The sequence below is a fragment of the Gasterosteus aculeatus genome, chromosome 9, assembly GCF_964276395.1.
Source record: "Gasterosteus aculeatus chromosome 9, fGasAcu3.hap1.1, whole genome shotgun sequence".
In the NCBI taxonomy this organism is placed as follows: Eukaryota; Metazoa; Chordata; class Actinopteri; order Perciformes; family Gasterosteidae; genus Gasterosteus; species Gasterosteus aculeatus.
In genome coordinates, this window is record NC_135696.1 from 11,048,001 (window position 1) to 11,071,159 (window position 23,159).

The window sequence follows — 23,159 nt, forward strand, 5'->3', positions numbered from 1 at the left end:
ATCAGGCCATTTGTCTTCTGTTTAGACATATCTAAATCACGTATACATATAAATAGAGCTGTGTGGTGAAACAAACATGAAATGCTTAAATGTTTGGGGTTATAATATAGTTATAGTGTATAGTTCTTTATTCTGAACTAAGGTAAAGGCCACCCTGTATTTTGTTGAACTCATTTGAGAGTTAATAGTTCCTGCGACTCACAGGATTCTTTTGTGTTTGGATTCCTCAGGTTCGACCGTCTTCGTCAGGCCCTCAGTTTGCCACCACTGCCAATGGGACGCCACCTCAGCAACCTTTGCAGCAGTCTCCAGCAGTTGCCATGGCCTCAGGTTCGCCGTTGCACAACTGCGTGGCTCGCTCCCCTCAGACCCCAACCCAGGCTCAGACACAAGCAGTCTCTAGGCCTGGGAATGGATACATGATGAATCCAGGCCCAGGGGTAAGTCAGGTGGGAACAGGACCCGGAGCGGCAGGAGTGGCCCCTGGAGGTCAGCCTGTTGGACCAGTGACGCCTGAACTTTCTCCAGCAGAGCAGCTCAAGGCAATGGCTCAGCAACGGGCTAAACTGCTTCAGCAGAAGCAGCAAGCAGCTAGCTGGTCACCTGCAGGTGCTCCAACCAGTCCATATAACTCTGGTCCCTTTAACCAAGACAAACCCAACAGCCCAATGATGTACCCACCGCAAGCCTTTAACACGCCACAGGGTCCTCTAGTGGCCGGGATGACCCCCAACAATGTGCCCAAGGCCCCCATGAGCAACTACCTCCCTCACAACCACATGGGTATGATGGGCCAGCCACAGCCAAACAGCATCAACCAGAACGCCCTGTCCAAGCAACAGCAGCAGCAAACAGCAGCCATGTTGTCCTATAACAACACCAAACCGCTGAGTCACTTCAGCGGCAGCGGGGTTGACCACATGAGCCAGCGGATGACTCCTCCCATGGGAGGGAACAATCAGGTCAAGAACCCCATGATGCCTCCCTACATGGGTGGCGGGGGCGGACAGGGCGCGGGGCCCGGGCAGACACAGGGGCCAATCCCGGGGCAGACCGCCCACCTGAGTGAGGAGCAGAAGAGGATGTTGCTGATGAAGCAGAAGGTGTTGAACCAGAACATGCCCTACAGCGCCATGCAGGCTCATGGACAGGTAAGGGAACTTTAGATTCAATCCATGTGGCGAGGAAAAGTTGTTTGCGTTGTACGTGTGACGTGGAGGACGGTGTCTGCAGAGTTAGCTCTTATTCCGAAGGGCTTCTTCAGATACAGAGAGAAAGCATTGATGTCTGGAGACTGTAGTGGTGTTAGTGGGCACTTAACCCGTGACCTTGTGAAGGGACCAATAGCCAATCGTTTTTGCTTTTTCAAATCCTTGAAGCACTGCGTCACATTTTATTGCTGTCAGCTCGAGGTTTTCTATGAAATATACAGGTGACTTACTCCATTTTCACATGTAAATGGCCGAATCGTAAGGAAACGATGAGCTTAATAAACAGTTGACCGGCACGGTTTACACACAATAGATGGCTGTTTTTCAAAACCTTCCAGGCATGCAGCCGTGGAAAGTAAAATGGCGGTAGTTTCCCCAGCAACAAGCCAGTGCTGGGAATAGGCATAGGAAAATGGCCTGTCGACACTGTATTGATGCCTCTGCAACACTAGCAGCACTGATAGCCGCCCCCCCCCCCCCCCCACACCTCCCCCTCAACCCAGACACACGAGCGCATGCACTCACACACCACACTAAACACCAAAGCTAAACGGCTCCTTAGCTCATATCCCCAATCTGTCACAGCTGACTGATGGCTGAGATTGGACCACTAAGCCGAGCTAGCCGCTGTCATTACCGAAGGCCCACCTCGGGCACTCTGTTTCCCGAGCGCAGCGACAGCCGCGGGCCACTGTGAGCGCTCTGGTGGTTCACCCAGGTGTCAGGTGTCCTTAATAATTCACGGCACGGAGGGGTTTGAGGAAGTATGGGTGGGCTGCACCTTAAGAATTAAACACCATACGCAAGTTAAACAGCACGCTTCTATGGATAGTGTCATTATCTCAGGGCCATTGTGTTATTGTCAACAGGAAGTGTGTGTGTGTGTGTCTGCTTGTTGATGTTTCACTTGTCTCCCTTTATGTCTCTCTCTCTGCCTCTCTTTTGTTCATGATATGGCTACAGTCAGCCAGTCACCTCTCCTTCTTCCTCCTCCCTCCTGGCGAACGCTGCGTCTCCTGTCCTGCTCCTCCTCCTCCTCCTCCTTCCTCCTCCGCTCCTCCCTCTCTCCCCCTCCCCCCCCCCCCCCCCCCCCCCCCCTGCCAGAGACACTCAGCACCAATAAAGGAGCCGATTTATTAATATGGGGCCTTTGTGCCTGCTGCCTGAAGGGTTGTGTGTTTGTGTGCGTAAGTGAGTGAGTGAGTGTCTGTGCACATGTATGTTTGTGTGCGTTTCATAGATTTGGGTAGAGGGGGAGTAAAAGGGGGGGAGGGGGAGAGATTTATTTGAGTGAGCTGAGGAGAACGGGAGACCGGGAAGAGAGAGGAGAGAGATGCGTAGAAGAGAAGGGAAAGAAATTAAAAGAAAAGAAAAAGGCAAATGCAGAAAGAGAGATTTATTGTAGAGTGAGGATCGAGCATATTAAAAAGAAAGTCAAGGGGCTGGAAACGGAGAATAAGGGAGTAGAGTGTCTGAAATACAATATGCACAGTTCTACATGTGTCTAGTTCTGTTGTGATGACATTTATTAGGGTGGAAGGGGGTCCACGTGAGCTTTATTTTAGCAATATTTACAGAATGTGGAGAATATGTGGTGCCAGTTAAAGGGCAAATCCACCAATTTTGTACATCAATGTCACTCCACCAGGTGAGCGTAACTTTGTTTATAAAAACAATTTCATAATGTCTTTTGTGACTACAGATGGGCTGTCTATTCTGGAAAAATAACTCAAAGAGTAAGAGTTTTTATAATAAAAAAACTTGTTATAAAATTGCATTATAGGTGTTTAAGTGTCCAGTGTTTTCAGAGCTAGATCCACGCTTAGCAGTAGAAGCCACAGTCTCTCAGTTTACGCTGCCTTACTGTTGGTGTTTCTCATGAATTTGCCAACTTTTATATGTTTTGCAATACAAAATCACTGGAATACGTTTTTAATGGAAATGGGTTTTGAAACTGAAGTAACTTGATTACAAGAAATTTTTGTAAAAAAGGCTCTTTAACATGATAGTTCTCAAAACATTTGTGCCCACATTTTGTCTCCTTCGACAAGTTAAAAATGTAAAACTTCAGTATATCATATTGAGAAGTCTTGAAAATAAGGGAAAATACTTAAAACAAGTAGTTTCAATAATAAAGGAGTTGCTAGAGTTTCAAACTGAAATAAAGAATAATTGTTCGATTGTTCCAAATCAGGTCAATTCTTGATGTTGTGTTCTATAGTGGTAATTTGGACAGAAACACACAACTCAAATCTTATTTCTTGGCATTAGTAGAGATAATTATGTATTAAAAGCTGCAATGCAAAGGACACCAGGTCATAATTCACTCACATTAATATTATATTGCTGTGAAAATGTCTCCTTTAAACAGTTTCCCAAAACTTTGCAATATTTTATTTGAAGACATAACGATAAAGACTCTCACTACGCTCAAGCAGCCCCTGGCTGGTCGGGGCCGCTTGTTATAACAAAGCCGAACGCATCGCTGAACGCCGGCTGCTACGCCGCGGCCAGAGACACAGTGGAGGTGGAAACAGTTTGGCTTACAGCTAATGGAACGTCTTAAACTGCTGACTGCATTGTAGCTGTTTCTCTGCCACCAGGGAAACCGATGATTCCTGCCTTATTTTGGGGCATCCACCACCACGTTTACACCATATTGGTGAAAAAGTCTCAAGTCTAAATAAACGCTAAATAAAGTCGTGGGTACGTCCCGGAGATGTTGCACAGAGCCACTGCAAACACCAGCGTAGATTAGAATGGGAGTATAACCAGTGTGTGTAAGGTGTGTGAGTGAATCCTGAAGGGCTGCACAATTGTTGTGGAGTAGTCTGTGCTGATACCTCTTGTGTTTTTATCTGTTTATATTTAAGTGACGCTAGCTGGGTTTGCATTCTGATTTCTTTGTCTGAGTTAGTGTATGTTAAAATGAATCACAGTGTGTTTGTGTGTGTCGTCTCACAGGTGGTGCCGCTCTCGCTCTCTGCTCCATCCTCTCCCCCCTATGTTTGTGTGTGTGTGTGTGTGTGTGTGTGTGTGTAGCCTAGGCTAATCCAGTTAGCAGCTGCTCGGGGAAACTTCAGCCTCGCTCCTCAAAAGCTCGTTAGTCAAGCTTTAATTGTTGCTCCCTCGCTTTGCATATCGCCATGACGCTAATTTATGCCCGTTGTCGCGGTTACCGTCGCCACGGTGGTGGATGTCTCAGTGGAAGCAGCAAGTGGGGGAGCAAAGGCGCGTGCGTGAGTCTGTGGAAGCTGTTTGTGTGATTGTCTGCTTGCGACGGATGCGGTTGCCTCACTATATATGTGTGTGTGTGTGTGTGTGTGTGTGTGTGTGTGTGTGTAACAGAATGATTATGAGACGGATGTGGCTTGTTGCACAAGCGTCTGTGCAGCTGTGTGAAGCCAGCAGCGCGGGGGCGGGTCTCTGGGGTTGTCTGAGTGATGATTGGGTGAGAATGGATTGACAGGAGTTGGGCTCAGAGGTGGGCTTCTGGTGTCATCCTGATAAATTGGAGCGGGACGTTTTGGCCGTGTGTGTATGTATGTGGATGAGCACGTGGGTGTCGACGTGAGCACATGATTGCGTGTGTGTGCAGGAGATCTTAGTGTAGAACGAAGGAGACGACGCCGGCCTCAGTAGCTCTGTGAGTCACGACACAACGACAGAGCTCTTCCTTTATTCTACTTTCTCTGCCCTTCTCTCTCTTTCCAGAGGTGTGCCTCTCCTGTCCTCTCTCTCCCCTTTATCTCCATCCTCTTCTAGGGAGAAGCTGACCTCCACAAGGTCGCAAGGGTGGCAGGCTTAACACACACACATTTATACACACGCACAAACTGAGCCAGCATCTCTCAATCACTGAAATGGACTCATATTATTGGCTTATTTTAGCTTACAACTGATATGTTGTGTCAGTGCGAGTGACGTCACCTAAGTACATGTCAGTCATCTTTTCTTTTATAAAATTAAAATGCTGTTCTGGTGCGGAAAAGAACAATTTGGCGATAGCATCCCATACTGTATGTCGGTCACAAAGAAGGTGCAGTGATACCTCCAGGTGCTTAAATACATGCGGCGAGATTTATACATTTTCACAATTTTCTGGGCAATATTTGCCCTTAAAAACTGAAATGTAAGTCCAGGTGTACTTACGCATTTCATCATGTTATGAATTTACGTGAAGAAAATGAGACATTTCGCCCACTTCCGATTGCCAAAATCTGTATCGGCCTCAAAAAAGATAATGGGGGAGCGGGGACAGCGAGGCCCCCGACCAAGTCATTTATCTCCCCCTTCCCACCATTTATCCCCATGAGCAGAAGATATTACCTTCCTGCCTTCACTCCCTCCCTCACATACACACATTTCATCTTCTGCTCACTCTGCCTCCCCCCTCCCTCACCCCACCACCACCACCAGAACCACTCTCGCACACACAAGTGAATACGGCTCACTCTCTAGCTCCTCCATCTCTCTCCATCTCTCTCTCTCTCTCTCTCTCTCTCTCTCTCTCTCTCTCTCTGGCACACGTGTCAGGGCTTGAGCTGAGCAGCTCTCAGATCCTGTGTAGAGCCTCTGAGGATGGGGAGGGGAGGCACGTAGTGGTGGGGTGTCTGGGTGAAGCATTGACGGGCGGCAGGGTGGAAACGACCATCTTCTAGTGTTACCGCTCTCTCCGTGTGTTCCCTTCTGAGATGCTTCCTGTTACGACAAGCACAGGACAAACTCTCTCTGTGCTTCTGCGGTCCGTTTCTTCATTCCTGTTCCCTTTGCTTCTTCCCTCGCCTTGTCTCCTCTCATCCTTTCCTCTCCTCGCATTGCTTTCTTTCGTCCCATGTTACCTTTCCTCTCCTTTCCTCCCCTCGTACTCTCTCCACCTACCTCCTCCTTGCCAACTCTCCCTCTCCGATGCCGATAGGAAGCTGTTAGTGCAGAGCTCCACTCCACTAGTCCCAATCAATAATATGTTTGTGCGCATCACTGTATGTGTGCATATACTGTGTGTCTATATATGTTTCATTTAATACCCTTCTTGTGTCCTTTGTATGCAAATCAATGGGAAGAGTGGGCACACCAAAAGTGTGTGTGTGTGTGTGTGCGTGTGTGTGTGTGTTGGACACAGAGGCAGCAGGAGGGAAAACAATTCCCGTGCCTCCCCGATACCCCACAACAAAATACACACACACACACACATTTCACCAACGCTGTTTGGCTCACTCTGACAGCGCTAGAGAAGAAACACACACACACTGAGACAGACCATCCTCACCCTTCTGACACGCCCTGCGGGTGTGAATACAGGGCAGGAGAGGAAATATCAATACTTGCCTTCACCAACAGGCTACTTTTCAGAGGAATGTCACTTCAAAGTGGACTGTTTATCACCAGGGTGTGTGTGTGTGGTTGTGTGCATGCGTGTCTGTAACCAAGCCATTTCAATCTACTATTAACCTCATCTCCAATATTGACCTGCGGGCCTCAATGTGTAGTAAACCAGTCTTGACACCATGTGTCTGCAGGCACATGGTGTCTGTGTATGTGACTTTAAGTATGTGCATATGTAGGAGAGTGTGTGTGTGTGTGTGGGGGGGGGGGGGGGGGGGGGGGTTATGCTGTGTCTGTGGGCCAAAGGGAGGGAGGGAGGGAGGAACGGAGATGCAGTCAGAAGGCTGCATACTAAACAGACTGCTGTCACCCCGCCAGCCCCTCACACACACACACACACACACACACAGAAACCAAAATGCATGCTTGGTTGCTCTACCACTTCTATACACACTCACAAACAATCTGCATTCACACACATACACACACAGACGTGCAGCCACAAACACAGACTCTGCTCATGCCAGCTCAAACTTTGGCTGCCTTGCTCGGCTGCTGGTTGCCATGGCAACCATTGCCCATAGCACCTTGCAGCCTGAATCAATGGCAGCTCCGAGATGAGGGTAGGCAGGGGTAGTATGTGTGTGCGGCCTGTCTCTGTCCAAATGTTACAAGCTATAAGCAGGTTGGACGTTGAGTATAGGTTAGCGATAAACACGGCATCGCTTTGACTATCAAAGGTGTACAAATTGATGTCAACTGTACAGAACATCATTTTTGTTGGGACACGTTGAAAGAGATTGCTGGAAAATCATTTTGCTTTTAGAAAGACAAGAGGTCGCTCTGTTAATTCAGAGTAATAATCCGTTCTTGCCGACTTGCTAATCAGCTTTTTTTGTGTTGATGGCTCTAAATATGGCCACCATGCCATGTGACACACACACACACACACAAAGACAAACAGGAGGGACGACACAGATGTGACCCCACCCGTGTCCCCAAAATGCCCCCCACCCTTTCCATCTGCTCAGTCAGATTCACACACACACATGTTGCCACTTAGCATTAACACCACTCACCACTGTTCAGTGGCATGGTCCAGTAGGTACACACGCATGCACACACGCAACAAAAATACCCAGTGTTGTAAAGGCATACGGTTCACCTATGCGTGTCTGTCTGCATGCTCTCCCTCTCCATCCCATGTCACCCCACCCTGCCAGTCACACACGTCCATCACTCTCCCACTCTCCATCACTCCTGTGTGTGGGCTGGAAGGAGGGAGGAAAACACTAAAACAGAGGAGGCAGACGGAGGGGGTGTAACACAGGGGGAGGTGTGGTAAGGCTCTTTGAGGATTAGGTTGAGAATTTTCCCTCTGTTTTACAGAGGAAAGAGGCGGTGTTACTGGTGGTGGGGGTAGTGGTGGGGGTATATTGACTCCTCGGAGCCATTTACCTCAAACGACTCCGACACGGCTAATCCGTTCTTAAAGGAGCCTAATCCAACAGTCTTGTGCCTGATGATACTGAGAGAAGAGAGTGGCAGAAGGAAGACCGGAGAAATGATTCTAATTTGTTGCGTTCAGACAGGTGAAATGCCAAATTTGCGATCAAAAAGCAGTGCTAGGCGGTTAATTTCACACATTTCACAAGATAGACTAAATGTCCCTAGTCCACCATTCCACAATGTCAGTCACTGGTGGGGCTCTGATTCACTACTTGTTCTAATGATGATAATAATAATACGTTTTATTTATAACACACTCTTCATCACCAGATCGCAGAGTGCGACAGAGCCACCAAAACATAGTTAAAACAGTTCAAATAAACTAAAAGCTACGAAAACTAGAGTAAACATAGAGTGAAAAACGCCAAGAGTTGACTGTGTTGCCCGTAGAAGGTCAGAGAGACTGTTCCATTTGCGTTGCGCTGCTGAACAAAAGGCCCGGACGCCCACGGTGCGGCGCTTGTTTTTGGGGACCCGGAGGAGCGAGCTGCAGAGCTGTACCGTATATAAAGAAATCATTACATTCACAATATGTGTCTTCATCCATCATCAATGCGTTCTGTGTGTGTTAACACCTGTACTTTTGTGTACTGCGATCCGATGTGTTCCAATGGGATCAATGTCAGGTTCACCGTGCAAAAAGAGGAGGTCTGACGGACCTGCAGTTGGAGGAACTGCGTCCAGGACAGAATATTGGAAGCTATCAAACTAACAACGCGGAGAAACAAGTTTGCTGTTTGGAAGATACACACGTTATTGATTGTGTTGATTCATGTGGGTTAACCATGCTTCTTTTTTTCAGTTTCTATCCAGCATTGGTTAGATAAAAGCTACAGTCTTTGTCCGTGTATGGGTGCACGTGGCGCTCGCACTAGCAGACAGAGAGCACTACCCCCCCCCCCTCACACACACACACACACACACACACACACACTGAAGTTGTAAACCAAGCTATAATAGCTTCCATTCGTTTAGACTTTCTGGCTATTGTTCCGTAAAAGATTGTGTTGAACCCAGCAGGGAATGTCAACAGAGGGGTGTCGTGCGTTTCTCTGTCTACAAATCACGCAATACAAAGATATTGTCTTACAAAATGAGGTTCGAATTGTGATCTCCCCCGCTGACAAATCATCAATCTCTATGGGGCGGCTGTAGTGTAGAGGCTTTGCCACTGTTGCTGCTGTTAACATGATACATCAATGATATACATGTGTAACATGAGAAAAGAGGAGCGAGATGGAGAATTGAAAGTAAAACATTAGGAATGAATACGCTCGATGGCGAGAAGGAATTGTGACTCGACATGGACTGTTTTTGGGACACGTGGTGGAAAAGTGATCACAACACGAGAGACATCGCGTGATGCTCATTCAAAGGAGAGGAAAGAGAGGACAGACGGAGGGATTCAAAGCGAGCGCAACCTACATACGATCGTACCCGCTTACGGAGAGCGACAGCAGCGCAGGCGGAGAGCAGGAGGGACGGAGTTGTGATTGAGGAGAAGGAGACGAAGGGAGCTCCGGTCTCTCATTAGTGCTCTGAGGCTGGCTGTGGGTCCACAGGCGCGCACACACACACACACACACACACAAAATCACGAAAAGGCAGAGAAAACCCACTTCGACACGAGCCCTTGGCTTATGTCTCTCCTTCCTCTCTCATTTTAGAGATTTGTTTCTCATGCTGGTGCTTCTACGAATGTCCGTTCACAATTCATGCACACATCAGACGGCTTTTCATAACCCTTATTTTACCCTTTCCTGACTTTGCTGCGCTTTTGTCTCTCGCCGCCTTCATCCCAACACTCCCAGGTAGTTTCACCCCTTCTGTATATTATTCTCTACCTCCTTTCTCTCCCCCCATTTGTCCTTCTGTAGCGCTCCCTCTCTCTCCATCCCCCGGCTCCTCTCCGTCTCAGCGTGCTGTATATTTAAAGAAAAAAAATTAAAATTAAAATGAAGCCAAATAAACTTGAACCCCCGAGAAGGTGATTGATGGTTTGCACAAAGCTCCCTCCATCTTTTTATTTTCTTCTCCCATCTTTCTTCCCGATATCCCCCTCTCCTCCCTCCCATTGGCACTATAACTCCCTCTCATTCAGTAACAGATACACACGCACACACGATGTGTAGTTTGATTAATTATTTAGGTACACAGGAAACAGTTATGCTCATTTAAATCATTTTTATTAAGGTGTTTGTTACAAGATGCACAATATTTTCAGATGCTTCTGATGATGAGAATTTCGCTTGGGTGTTTACGTCGTGATCTGCAACAACAAAGGCATCATATAACACTATGTTAACAATGACAAATACCCTACACACCTTCAGTAACGACTCAGTACCTTGTTGGTGGAGGAAAATAATCATTTGTTCTTACTCTTAATATCTTCAGCTTAATACCTAGAATGTGACATTGACTTTAGCCTCCATAGTTGAATATGGACGCATTATAACAGTAACTCTGTTTTTTTTCTCAATCTGGCACTTTATAAGGTGTTCTGATATTATTTGCATGTCTTTAGGCAGAGGTCCTTGGTTGGTGAAAGTTTGTTAGTAACTATATTTATTAAATGAATGCAGAAATCTGGTTTCAATTACCATGTTTCTACCATCTCCAGCATTAAAATCCGACTCACCTGTTCCCAGCATGACCTCCGCTTTCTTATCTGAATAGTTCATGTGAGATCAAAGGAACTCAAAGGATCCCTGAGGGGAAGAAGCACCGCGACAGTTGTTTAGATTAAAACGCTCTATAATAGGCATTGAAAACATCAACACAGCAACTTTTAATTGCCTAACATGTTTTACAGAGTTTTAGAGAACATTTATGCTAAAATCTTTGTTAGACAGAACTATATCATTTGGAATGAAACCCTTTGTTTTAGTACCAAAAAACAGTACGACATGCTGCAGAATGCTGATGATTAACTACGATCAGCATGTTGGGCCTTTCTTTATTATTTCCTATTTGTTTCGGACGCTTTAAGGTCACTAATCCGGCTACATGGGCGCTTCCAATCGTTGCACCTGGTTCAAGGTCTCCCCATTAGCCGGGGTAAGTGAAAACACCCGTGCAGGTGTGCAGAAACCTGGCCCACGCCATTATCCATGACGGCTGGTAAGCCCATAACTGTTGCCGAAATAGCCACCATTAGTTATAAAATAGGAGGGTTGCTTGTCTAGTTGATATAGATGTCCTATGTCTTGTAGTCACACCAATAACAGCCAAGAGTCACAAGCTCTTAGATGTTTTGAAATGGCGCCTCTATCATTTTTTATGTTGTTTCGAGCATGTGTAACGAATGTAACTGTTTGAATATGTGGCAAATTCATAAACCCCTCGAACAGAAATATTGAGACTGAATTCTTAATACCAGAGATTTGTGCGCATGCAAGTTGTGTGTCCCGTCGGTCGTTTCTCAGGCTTCCCAACATCCAAACAAACACACACACCCTTACCAGGAAAGATGTCACACTAATTCCGGGACACATACAAAACCACACATTTTACTTCTAGATGGCATGACACACACACACACACACACACACACACACACCAGTGAGGCAGCTCAGCCAAAGATAATTCACTTTAGACAGAGAGCTTCAATTTGGCAGCACTGAGCGTCGGTCTCGCATGCTTCATGTCACTCTGCGCTGCTCTTTGCAGCAGCAAAATCCAATTGCGTAGTGTGTGTGTGTGTGTGTGTGTGTGTGTGTGTGTTTAATGTAGTTTGGAAAAATGCTCTTTTGGTGTTGTGCTCTGGATATTTGAATGTGGTTTCCAGTTTGTGCCTGAGTCTCTGTAAATTGGTGCTAGAGTGCAGACACTACGTCCAGGGGTGGTGCATGGGTGGAGGACTGCACCCTTCTCAACAGCTGCTCATCAGTGGCTCTGCTTTCCTGCACTATTTCATATGCATCTGTCAACAATAACATATGGGAAATGTGTACAGCAATTTCCCATGGGTTCCCTTTCTTTTTAGCAAAGGGGAAAAAAGAACAAGTCTCCTCCTAAAGTGGTGCAAAATTATGGATTTGTGATCTATATTTTCCCAAAGGAAGCTATGGGTCCATTTTTTATGTCGACACTTTTGCTGATTTAGAGGTTTATTTTGTAATTGTTCAAGTAAATGTTTCCTGAGGACTGATTTCCTCTGAGCCCTTGATTTTTGGCCGCTACAATGTAGGACTCAATTTAGCGATAGTTCTCCTAGAGATTCAGTTTATTGTTTTCTTAGTTTATATTTTTTGGTCCGTAAAATATCCCAAGAACAATGCCTGTTACAAAGAAAAGCCTTTTTTATTGGTTCATACAAAATAAGTCCTCAATATGTTTGTAAGTGACATCAATCAAGATGTCGGTCTGCTGAAATATGTCTTTATTTTTTTTGTTTACATTTGAATGCCTCCATCATCCATGTTTATAGAGAACATGCACAACGTGCAGACTAAAAATCAATTGAAATCCCAAATTGTATGTGAGAAATGTGCAATGTCAGGAGCCTTAGAAGAACGTTTTTCCTTCGCTCATATTTCATGAGCATTCCTCATCTACCGTCACTCTGTGGAAGGAAAAGACATTGTCATTCTCTCCCATTTCTATCGTTTCCCTCCCCCCTCGTCCCCCATCCCGCTCTCCCTCATTGTAGTTTTTGCACCAGGAGGCAGAAAATCTGCTTACCCTACACACGGGATGTTTGCCGGTCTCTCACAAAGTTCAAACTGCTTGTGAAAGCACAGCTTTACCTGCACCATCGACAGCAAACCTGTGTGTGTGTGTGTGTGTGTGTGTGTGTTTACCTTATGTGCGTACATATTATCTACCGAGTGTGTGTGTGTGTGTGTGTGTGTGTGTGTGTGTGTGTGTTTGTGCGCGTTTGTGTGTGTACAGTACACAATGCCTGTATATGTTGGTTTGTGGCTCTGCCTCTTCACAGGACATGTTTCTTCTGTCCTGAGGGCATTGATCTCCATGTTGAAACAAGACGGTGGACTATTAACACATTTTAATTAAAGATCAGATTTGTTAATTTCCTTTTTGCGGCACGGAGGATGCCGTGACATAAAGGAGTGGCGTTTCCACTCACATGCTTCTTTTATACCGCATCAGCACAATTGAGAATAAGTCCAGCTGTCTTGTACTGCACAATGATTCTTCTGACCCAGTATGATATTTAACTAGATAGCGTACACATATTTAGTGAGTTAGAGCGTGGAGAAGTCACAATTGAGAAACAACAGCAGAATTTACCGACAGGCTTCCTAAAATATCCACGTGCAGGACAGGTTGTATTCCGTCATCGTTAGCGGTGGGAATCCAGACCGTCAGCACATCGACCAGCAAGAGCGTCGCAGCGGCTCCCGCATCCCCAGTGGTACCAGGACCGGCACCTCGGACTGCTGCTGCAACGCAAAGAGTGTAATTTATGATGCACCCGGGCTGAACAGCAGCAGGGAAAGAGGCCTTTATCAGCTGCACATGTCATCATTGTGGATAAGTGTTGAGTTCATAAGTTCACTTTATCCCGGTTCCAGCCGGGTCACGTTGACCTGAGCCCGTGGTGCTGAGAGATAAGATGGCTGTGAAAAAGTCGTACTATGTTCATGCATAAAAGAAGTAAGCACTTCTTCTCTCTCTTTCTTCTTCAAACGAGCTGCTCGGCGGGGTTCAGGGGCGGCTGTGGCGCAGAGGTAGAGCGGGTCCTTCTCTAAGCGGGAAGTTTAATTAATATGTCCAAGTTTCTTTGCTCCCAATTTGCTCCTGAGGCTTTATTAACAGTGAGGGTGCGTGAATGTGAATTAGTAGATTGCTTTAGATCCTGACGGGCATCTCATGAGCAACCTTTATTGTGTTCTGGTGATGGTCGGTCTCTTCTGTTTGCCTGTAGTTGTGTGTGTGTGTGTGTGTGTGTGTGTGTGTGTGTGTGTGTGTGTGTGTGTGTGTGTGTGTGGGGCATGTGATTGCGTAATGGACTCTTTCTCATGTAGTGAATGTGTATTGATACAATGGTGTCACAATGTAATGTTTTGTCATACTGTGTAAATCTCAACATATAAAAGGCTTATTGCATTCAATCGGGGAACCTTTTTGGGAAGCAGAGGCAGCTCTAAATGTAGAAATGCTAAATACCTGCATTAGACCCTTTTAATACATTAGTACTGGTTATGTAGGTTAATCCACAACAGCACTGTCTGCTGTTACAGCCTGGTTCAGCTCAGCAGGAGCTGAGCATGCTGGCAGGACGCTAATAGACTACACATCATGCTGACGGTGTCATTCAGAGGACTATTTCTGGGCGTTAGAGGTTATATGTTTCTTTTTTTTGAGAGAGAGAGACAACTCACACCCATACACAGAAGCTCCGACGAGCTACCATCCGTCTTCAGTTACCGTTTGACACCTGGACTACTGGTTGACTGCTATTTTGCGTCACACACTAGGGCATTTGGGTCACTTTTTGGCCAGTTTTGGACACCGTCACATGGCAGAAATAGACTCTGATTCTGATTCATTCATCACAATGTTTTCCTTTAACCAAAATAGGAATGTAGCAGTGGCAGCTGCTGACCAGGTATCTCTCTGAGAACGAGTACACAGCGACACACACACACACACACACACACACACACACACACTTCCCAGCATTTCCTTTACTCTCTTGTCTCATGTATGGACCAGAATCCACATATATCGGAGAACTGAGGAACCTCATTTAGTGTCCTACTCCAGCCCCTGAGGGCTGAGCCGTTCCACCGCGGCCATTAATCAACACAGCAGGAGCATTAGCCCTCTTCATGTGGGGGTTTAAAAGCTGTAGGTTAGGTGACGTACCAGCCGGCCGCTTTAATTTAAACTGGCTTTCTTTTTTTTTTTAACCGCTGCAGGATTTTTTTTTTCTCCCCAGAATGGACTTGGACTTCTCCAAGAACATGGAAACGGAATAATCTTATCCCGACCATTTGACACCTTAAGGTCCGGTGCAATCTGCACACCTGCACACCTCTACATCTTTATCGTCCATGTGATTGCTACCATGTAGATGGTGGAAAGATAAATCATTCAAGTGTGCGCATCGAATATCCATTTTAGAGACGCTGGGTAGTACAACGTCCATTTTTTTTCTTCTCCATCTCACCTTGACATGGATGGCACCAGGCGTGGGTTTATGACACTGTGTGTGTGTGTGTGTGTGTGTGTGTGTGTGTGTGTGGGTCTTCCAAAAGGCAGGCCAGTATATGTTTCTCCCTTTCTTTTGAAAAGCAATCTCCCAGGTTGAGCTCATAAATCAAGGTGGGGGATGGAAATGTAACTATGTGACTCCCTCACAGGGCTTATACCTGTCGTTAGCGGTGGGGGGGGGGTCGAGCGTGTGCGTGTGCAACATCCCCGGATGTTGTGTTTGCTTTGCAAACCCGGTGCCGGCCTCTCCGTTGATGACATGGCCGCTCTCTCTCTCTCTCTCTCTCTCTCTCTCTCTCTCTCCTGCCCCGTCGTACGGCCTCCCGTTTCCTCCTCGCGGTGGGATTAGACCACAGGGCGGCCTGTTGAAAATGAATAGCGATTTAGGGAACTAATGAGCTGTAATGGACAATGTGCCCTCGGAGCAATGGTAATGCAGTCACTCATGAGGCAAACTCCTCCCATTTCCCTCGTAAGCGTGCGATGAGAGAAACTTGTGTGGGGGGGAGAGAGAGTGAGAGCGATATCTGGTTTCTGATAACGAGATGACATGCCAGTCATCTTCGACGACACGAAGCAGAGAAACAAATGTACAAAATTGGGCAGATCAGAGTTTTCATGTTCAGCCAATCACTAGATACCATAACTACCTGCACAATGACGCACAACCAGTCACGCGCTATATGTTTGCACAAACCTGAACATTTGTGAAACATTGGAAAAGTAACCAAAATGAATTAGCAGACAGCAAGCACACTAAAGCGGTACATATTTGTGAGGCTTGTCGATGTGTGCAGTGCGGATTCAGGACACACGAGTTATTGCAGAGTAGTAATCGTAGTTTGTAGACAATAAAACATTGATGTCATTACCATCATCCTGCGCTCCGCCATGATTCGTTTGTTTTGTGTCCTCGGGACCTGTTTGACTCGAGTTAATGGAAATCCACGCTTGTGTTTGGGCTGCCCGTAACGGTGCTTTGTGTTTTCCGGGGCGACGTGTTCTTCAGGCAGCAGGTTAGCAGCAGGGCTTAGCTTGAAGGATGCTTGTCCTGTTTGTCTGGGTTAATACAATGTAAGCTCTCCTGTCTCACTATTGTCGAGGAGTCTTAGGAGTGCTTCTCATCCGAATGCTACACCACTGAGCTGATTAGGACGTGTGTGTGTGTGGGTTCATTTGTATGTTTCTGTGAGTGTGTGTTTGTCTATCTGCTTTTACATCGTGTAAGCTTAGGGTGTGTGTTTGCGTATAAAAACACTCATTCCTGTAACAACTGCAAGCCCTGTGTCTCAGTAAACGTGTGTTCACGTGTGTGTGTCTTTTGAGGCTCCTCAAAAGCTGCCTTTTTCTCTCTCATGTGGCTTCTCCGGTATGTTTGGTATTTCACAAAGCCTCAGATCCTCCTCTCCTCAAAGGCTGGGGGAGGTGTGTGTGTGTGTGTGTTAGCCATTATCTCTCTCTCTCTCTCTCTCTCTCTCTCTATTTCTCACACACACACACACACACACACACACAGACTCATGGATCGCTTTTCTCTGCCTTGTATTCTTGTGTTGAGGGGGGTGGGGTTTTAAGAGAGTGTGCATGACACTGTGATTAACACACACACACACACACACACGCTGTGGCTCTGTCGCTCCAAGTTCCTTTCCTTGTTAGCGTGCATGGTAGGGATTTCTTGGTTGGCTGGAGAGGCGGCAATTGTGTGTTTATATGCACATATGCTGTGTGTGTGTGTGTGTGTGTGTGTGTGTGTGAGTGTGTAAGGGTGTGAGCGTGTGTCTAAGGAGACCAGGATGTAATTAGACACAATGGCAGTAGCTAATGGAACAGCTGCCTCTTTGTAAATGTTGCTTGCTTCTGCCATGTGGATGCGAAAACACACACACACGCACACGCACACATTTTCTGTGACCCACTAGTCGCTCAGAGCACCGTGTCTTGTCCCTCATCTTTTCTTTCCTTATTTCTTTGTCTATTTCCTTTCTTTCTTTCTCTCTCTCGTTCTCACCTCTGTCACCTCTATACGCTTTCCTTCCTCTTTTGCCCTTTTCCCCCCCGTGCGTGTTTTTCAACTTTTCGCCTTGCTATTGCACTCTCTCACACACAAATCTTTTCATGCTCACTGCCTTTTTTCCTCTTCTTGTACTTCTTTACTTACTGCTCTCTCTCTCTCTTTTTCCCTCTTTTCCTCTCTCTCTCTTTGTGTAGTCTCTGTTCCTTTGTGTGCACTATGTCTCTATCTCTGCTCTCTCTCTCCCTCTCTGCCTCACTTTTCCTTTTTCCCTCCCTCCCTGCCCTTTTCTTGGCTATCAGACCATTTTTCCAGCAATGAGACTCGTCACCCCTCCCCCTTTCTGTCCTCTCCCTCCATCCCCTGCCTCCTCCTCTTGCTCCTCTTGTGGCAGAGCTCCTATCAGAGAAATGATAACACTACGTCACTCTAATCTGGCAGAGGAGGGCTGCAGCAGCACGCACACACACTGAGCTCTTTATTTTCTCCGCTGCTGCTGTTGCAAAGACCAAATCTGTCCCTCCATTTTTCTCTCTCTCCGGCCCTCCCTCCTTCTCGTTTTTTCACCCTCCGGATCAGAGACCTTGGTGTGTGCGTCTGTGTCAGATAGTCACAACAGTCACCTTCGACGTCATGCGGCTGTATAATCTCCATAGTAACGTGACCTTGCCCACCGCGACATTTCCATCTCGTCCATGTTTCCATCTTTCATCTCTCTTTTCGTTCCGTGTCGCTTTCCTTTGACAGGCAGCCGTCTGGGCCAATTGATAAGGAGGTAAATCTCAGTCTGACCTCGTTGTGGGCGGCCTCTGAGAGAGCGGGAGGGAGGGAGAGAGAGAGAGAGAGATAGAAGGGGTGGGGTTGTTTGTGTACATGTAACAAGAGGTCACTAATGCAGGCACGTTCTCCCGCCATACCGTCCCTTCAGTCACCTGTGTCTGTGTCAAATAACACCAACGGCAACTTAACCGGGCTGGGGAGCGACTGTAGCTCAGCCGAGGTTTGACGGCGACAATCCGGTGCGGCTGATCGTTTGTTAATGCCTGCCACTGCCGTGTCACCCCAGTCCGGAACGGCACAAACTGTTCCTGTTGAAATTGCACAAGCATGACCCCCCCCCACCCCCTCCTCCTCTGGCTTGAGCTCTCCGTCTCTTTCCGTCACTCTCTCTTTTTCCTCTTTTTTAAAAAACTTTTTCACACCTCTCTCCCGCTTGCTGTGTCTTTCTGTCACTGCAGCTCCGTTAAGGTGCATTAGTGGAAGAATGGCTGTGAAAGTGTAATTTCAGTTTTCAACTTGTTTTTGTAGGTCAGGTTAAAGGTGAAGACCTCCAAATAAAGTGTCCGGCTGTTCTGGTTTCTCCAGAGTCCTCTATTGGACACATTTCATTTATGAGCACCATACTATCCAAGCTGATAGAAAAGCTTCCACAATACCTGGTAGGTGAGACGCCCCGAGCTGTGTGCGCGCTCATGTGAGTCCAAGGAAGATGTACACACACACACACACATACTCACGTGAAAACAATATTTTGCAAATCGCACCGTTAACTCATTGTGTGTGTGTGTGTGTGTGTGTGTGTGTGTGTGGGGGGGGGGCATGTTTACACCCACACATGCAACAGGGAGTGGGGGTATGTTTTCATTCCTATTGCCTTGTATTTTTTTCATCCTTATCCTCTCCTTGACTGACTCGCTCTAATCTTTCCTTCCCTTCCCTCTCCGCCTCTCTACTTCCATTACCTCTCCTCCCTTGGTCGTTCAACATTCCTCTCTCCTCTCCTCCTCTTTTCCCTCTCTCCCTCCACCTCCCTCTGCGGAAGGTCAGGGATACGAGGACGAGCCGAGAGTCACGTGATGGTTTCCCCCGACTGCTCGGGCTCTGAAAGCGATCGACAGCGAGATAATGAATGGCAACTTTTCACACCGCAGGGTTGTTTCCTTTTAACCGCGGAAACGGTAATCGGTACTCTATTGTTTTGACTTGTCCTTTTTTGCACAAATGTTCTTAGGGCCCCTTGAAAATGGGCTCACCGCCGCCCCGCTGTATTTCCCACCTCCGGCGCCTCTCTCTCCCTCTCCCTCTTGCACCACTAGCAGCAGAGGGAAGCAGTATTATTCTTCTCTGGAATGTCGCATCAGGCTAAATTTAGAGCCTTAGTTTCCGTTCTTCTCCTTGTCCTACCCTCCCTCTCCTCCTTTTCTCCCTCCTTACCGATGAGACTAAAATAGTTGGCGTCGGGCCTTCACTCACCTGGGAGTGACGGCTCTAAAGTACTCCCGTCACTCTCCACCCCTTTCCTGCCCGGCCCAAACTGGGCTTTGAAACGGACATTTCAACGTGGTCACATTCATCTGATTGGGACCACAACGGCCTCTTCGTACCTCAGTGCTTCTTTTACAAAACCTAGTCAAGTAGTTCCATGATTGGTGGTCAAAAGTATTACCGTAATACGTTTTTTGCTTAGCTGGATGCACACCTGGAAACCGCGTGGGTCAAGAGTTGTGCTGGGATCTCCGTTGTTAGACCGCCCCCATGCTATGAATCCTTCGGACATATGGAGTGGATGTTGGCTTCTGAGCGAAAGCATTTTTTCACTTTGGATCCAGTTGTTTCCCTGTTTCCAGTCCTTATGCTAAGCTAGGCTAAACCGTGGAGGTTTAATGTTCAGTCTTGACCTTGTAAATATGGTCCCCGCCATTTTTTTAGTGGATGTTTTGGGGCTTTCAACTATATTTGTGATCTTCATTGGCAGATGGAGTTTTTGGGACATCGTTTAATTGGTGGATTTCCGAGCAAATAGCTCCAGAAATTCTGAATAGACGTTGAGGTGGATTAAAAGAGCTCCTACGAACTTCTCAGTGTGATATAAATGTAACGTGTAATCAGCCATTTGTCCTTCCAGCCCGCTGGTACATAAACGTCTAAATGGCAGAATGTCTTTGTTCCCATGCAGCCCTTGACACGTCCTGGCCTTTGTAGATGTGTGGGTCTCATTGGGTTTTTGTCCACGCTATGTTGTGTTTTTTTGCGCGTGTGTGTGTATACGTGCTTGTCCATGTGTAAGAATTTATCGATGCGGCCCCTCTTTTGTACCCATTACCACTGATTCATGCCTCGATCCTAATGGTCGAATCATTAACAATTTTTACACCACTGGCTGTTTGAGGGTGTGGAGTGTGTGCCATTCTTTCCCCCAATGTTTGCCCATAGAGGAATGCGTGTGTGTGTGCGCGTGTGCGTGTGCGTGTGTGTGTGTGTGTGTGCGCGTGTGCGTGTGTGTGTGTGTGTGTGTGTGTGTGTGTGTGTGTGTGTGTGTGTGTGTGTGTGTGTGTGTGTGTCTTTTTGACTGTCCTCAAGCCGCTCTCAGTATTGATCTCCATATGGTCAATGAGCAAGGCTAATGACGGTACAATATGCCGCTCTCTCCCTCCCCCAATCAATCTCAGCAGCCGTGGCACAAATGGTCTGGTCTCTGAGAGGACCTGACGCATTTCCCCACCTGGGCCGCCATTAGCCAGAACTAATGAATACCTCCAGGTTTGAAAGACATCGTCACTAGTGAGGATTAGCAGGAGAAGTGAGCGTGTTTCACCGCTCTAGCTGTGAATCGCCCGTTTGTCCCTCGGTGTTGTGGGGATGTAGAGGATGTACAAACATCCCCTAACAAGCTCAGATCAAAATTCATAAACCTACATACACGATGTGCACACTGACACACACACACTTGTGTTGCTAACCAGCCGTTCTTTGGTTTTCTAAAGTGAAAGGGTCATTGATTTCTCTGCAGCACAAACTGCAAGCATACCATTTGTCTCCCAGGACTAACACACACACACACACACACACACACACATACAATGGGTCAATAATCTGAGATATGTCGTCCCTTAAAGGAGCTTCCGTTTGTGCCACAGGAAGGAAAGAGAGTCAGAGAAATGAGATGCAGGGATCCTTTCCATCATCAACTTCTCCTCCTGCTTCCCAAAGCTCCCAGAGAACCAAAAGGGCAGCGAGGGAGTGAAGCCGGGAGAAAGAGGGAGTGAAGCCGGGAGAAAGAGGGAGTGAAGCCGGGAGAAAGGGCGACGTTACTGCCGCACTGGTGGCGTTCCGCTCACCGCTGGTCCCTGTAGATTTCCCTATCACTCACCAACACCAGTACGGCACAGTTAAACACTTACACGCTCAGTGAGTCATTCGCTGCACTCTTTTGCTCCCCCTGCCCCCCCTCTCCCCCCCCTCCCTCTCCCTCCCTCTCTTTTCCTCTAACTGTTCGAGGTCTAAATCCCTCCATACTCAGCGACTTAACCCCTTTCTTTCATTCCGCCCCCTTCGCTCGTGCTTGGATCTGCCAGTAACCATTAACTGCGTGCGTGCGTGCGATCAGTAAACTAATGCTTTGTTGAGTACCACGTTTCTGGCGCGTGGCAAACCTCACAAGCGGAGTATAAAACGCAGGAACTGCAAAAGAGCTCTGAGCACGAGCACACACACACACACACACACACACACACACACACACATGCTTCCTCTTTCTTTCTCACATGAACAGAAGCACAAAGTCGTCATACGTATGTCTCACGAACCTGACGGCAGGCACATGTCCAGCTACGCACACGCGTCCCGTGCATACACACGGGATGGGTCTCCCGGCCGGTCCATGGGCAGAGTAACAGGAGCCGCGGTGCTGGCGGGCGACTGCAGACGGCGCTAGAAGTGAAGGGACGGGGGGTGGGGGGGGGTTATGGTGCTGGCCGCGTTGCACTGGGGTCGGTCACATGTTTATTGGTGTAAATGCTTGAATAATATATGAGACGACATTTAGAAATCATCAGTAACTTGCCGAGCTGGAAATGCCACCCACAAAGCCGGCTACGAACCGCGAATCAATCACCCACATCAACAGCAGATGCTCGCGAGCCTTTTCGAGACGTGTTGCACACCAACAACGTGCGTCACATTAGCTTGCTCATGGCTACTTCGCCACAGCAACAGTTGTCCTTTTTCAGCTGACAAAACCGTGTGGGAGAGAGATTTGCTTTTGTCTATGTCGCATCATTACTTACATCATGTACTTTTCCAGGTGTTTTAGAGTCATACTTTTGGTATCTTGTCGTCAGTGACTTTCCCAGGAGGTTAAAACTCCACAGACATACCGCGCGCGCACACACACACACACACACCTTGCTCTTCCTTTTTAAGTAGCAATTATTAGAATACAGTCAGTGTTTAAACATGACTTCCCCTTATTGATGTGCCAGCGTGTGCGTTATCTGAAGTGGGTGAGAGCCTACACGGGGCTTTTCGGTTGTTAGTTTGTGTAAAAGCTGCTCGATGAACGGGTAAACAGACGTCACAAGTTTATCTCCGGGGGTTAGCGCTTCCCTCTCCTTCTCTGTCGTTCTCACGCGATGGAAAGGTTTTGGATAAATTCAGACCCACATCACTGCCACCTCCTCAGCCCTCCCTCCTCCTCTGTTTGTCTTGTCTTTTTTGCGCCCGTCCCTTACCCATCTTTGTAGCTCCCTCTCTCTCTCTCTCTCTTTTCTTTCCCTCCCTCAGTTTCCTCCCACCCGGGCCGTCGGGGCGGTGTGAATCCTTTGGTAAACGTCTGTTGCTTTGCAGAGCATGTCAGTAAAGCCAGAGCTAATTAGCGAAATCACAGAATAATTAGTTTTTCTTCTTGTCGTTTAATTCCCACCACCCGTCATCACCCCGCTCCTCTCCTCCCACCTCGCCTCACTTCTTCTGCTGTCAAAAGCCAACACTGTAACTGAGCTTTAGCGCGCGCTGTTTACATCCCCTTATCTCATATCCCCTCTCTAAGTATCTCACTTTCTCTTGATTTCTCTTCCATCTCCCCTGATTCTCTTGATTTGTTCTCTTTCCTGCGTCTCCCTCTGTGTCTCCCTCTA

The 23,159-nt window shown here is 47.2% G+C and overlaps 1 protein-coding gene and 1 long non-coding RNA gene across 2 annotated transcripts in view; one reads left to right on the top strand and one right to left on the bottom strand.

The window, feature by feature from the left end:
* Positions 1-23,159, top strand: part of maml3 (mastermind-like transcriptional coactivator 3) — a 75,446-nt gene that overhangs the window by 36,096 nt on the left and 16,191 nt on the right. Inside the window, exon 3 of the mRNA XM_040186595.2 lies at positions 231-1,151. Within this exon, the coding sequence (XP_040042529.2) occupies positions 231-1,151 (921 nt within the window). The remainder of the gene's footprint in view (positions 1-230; positions 1,152-23,159) is intronic.
* LOC120825158 (uncharacterized) lies at positions 10,215-13,435 on the bottom strand. Its single transcript, XR_013450735.1, has 3 exons — positions 13,302-13,435; positions 10,687-10,756; positions 10,215-10,314 (listed from the first exon to the last, which is right to left on the bottom strand). It is a non-coding gene; the product is annotated as an uncharacterized LOC120825158 (long non-coding RNA).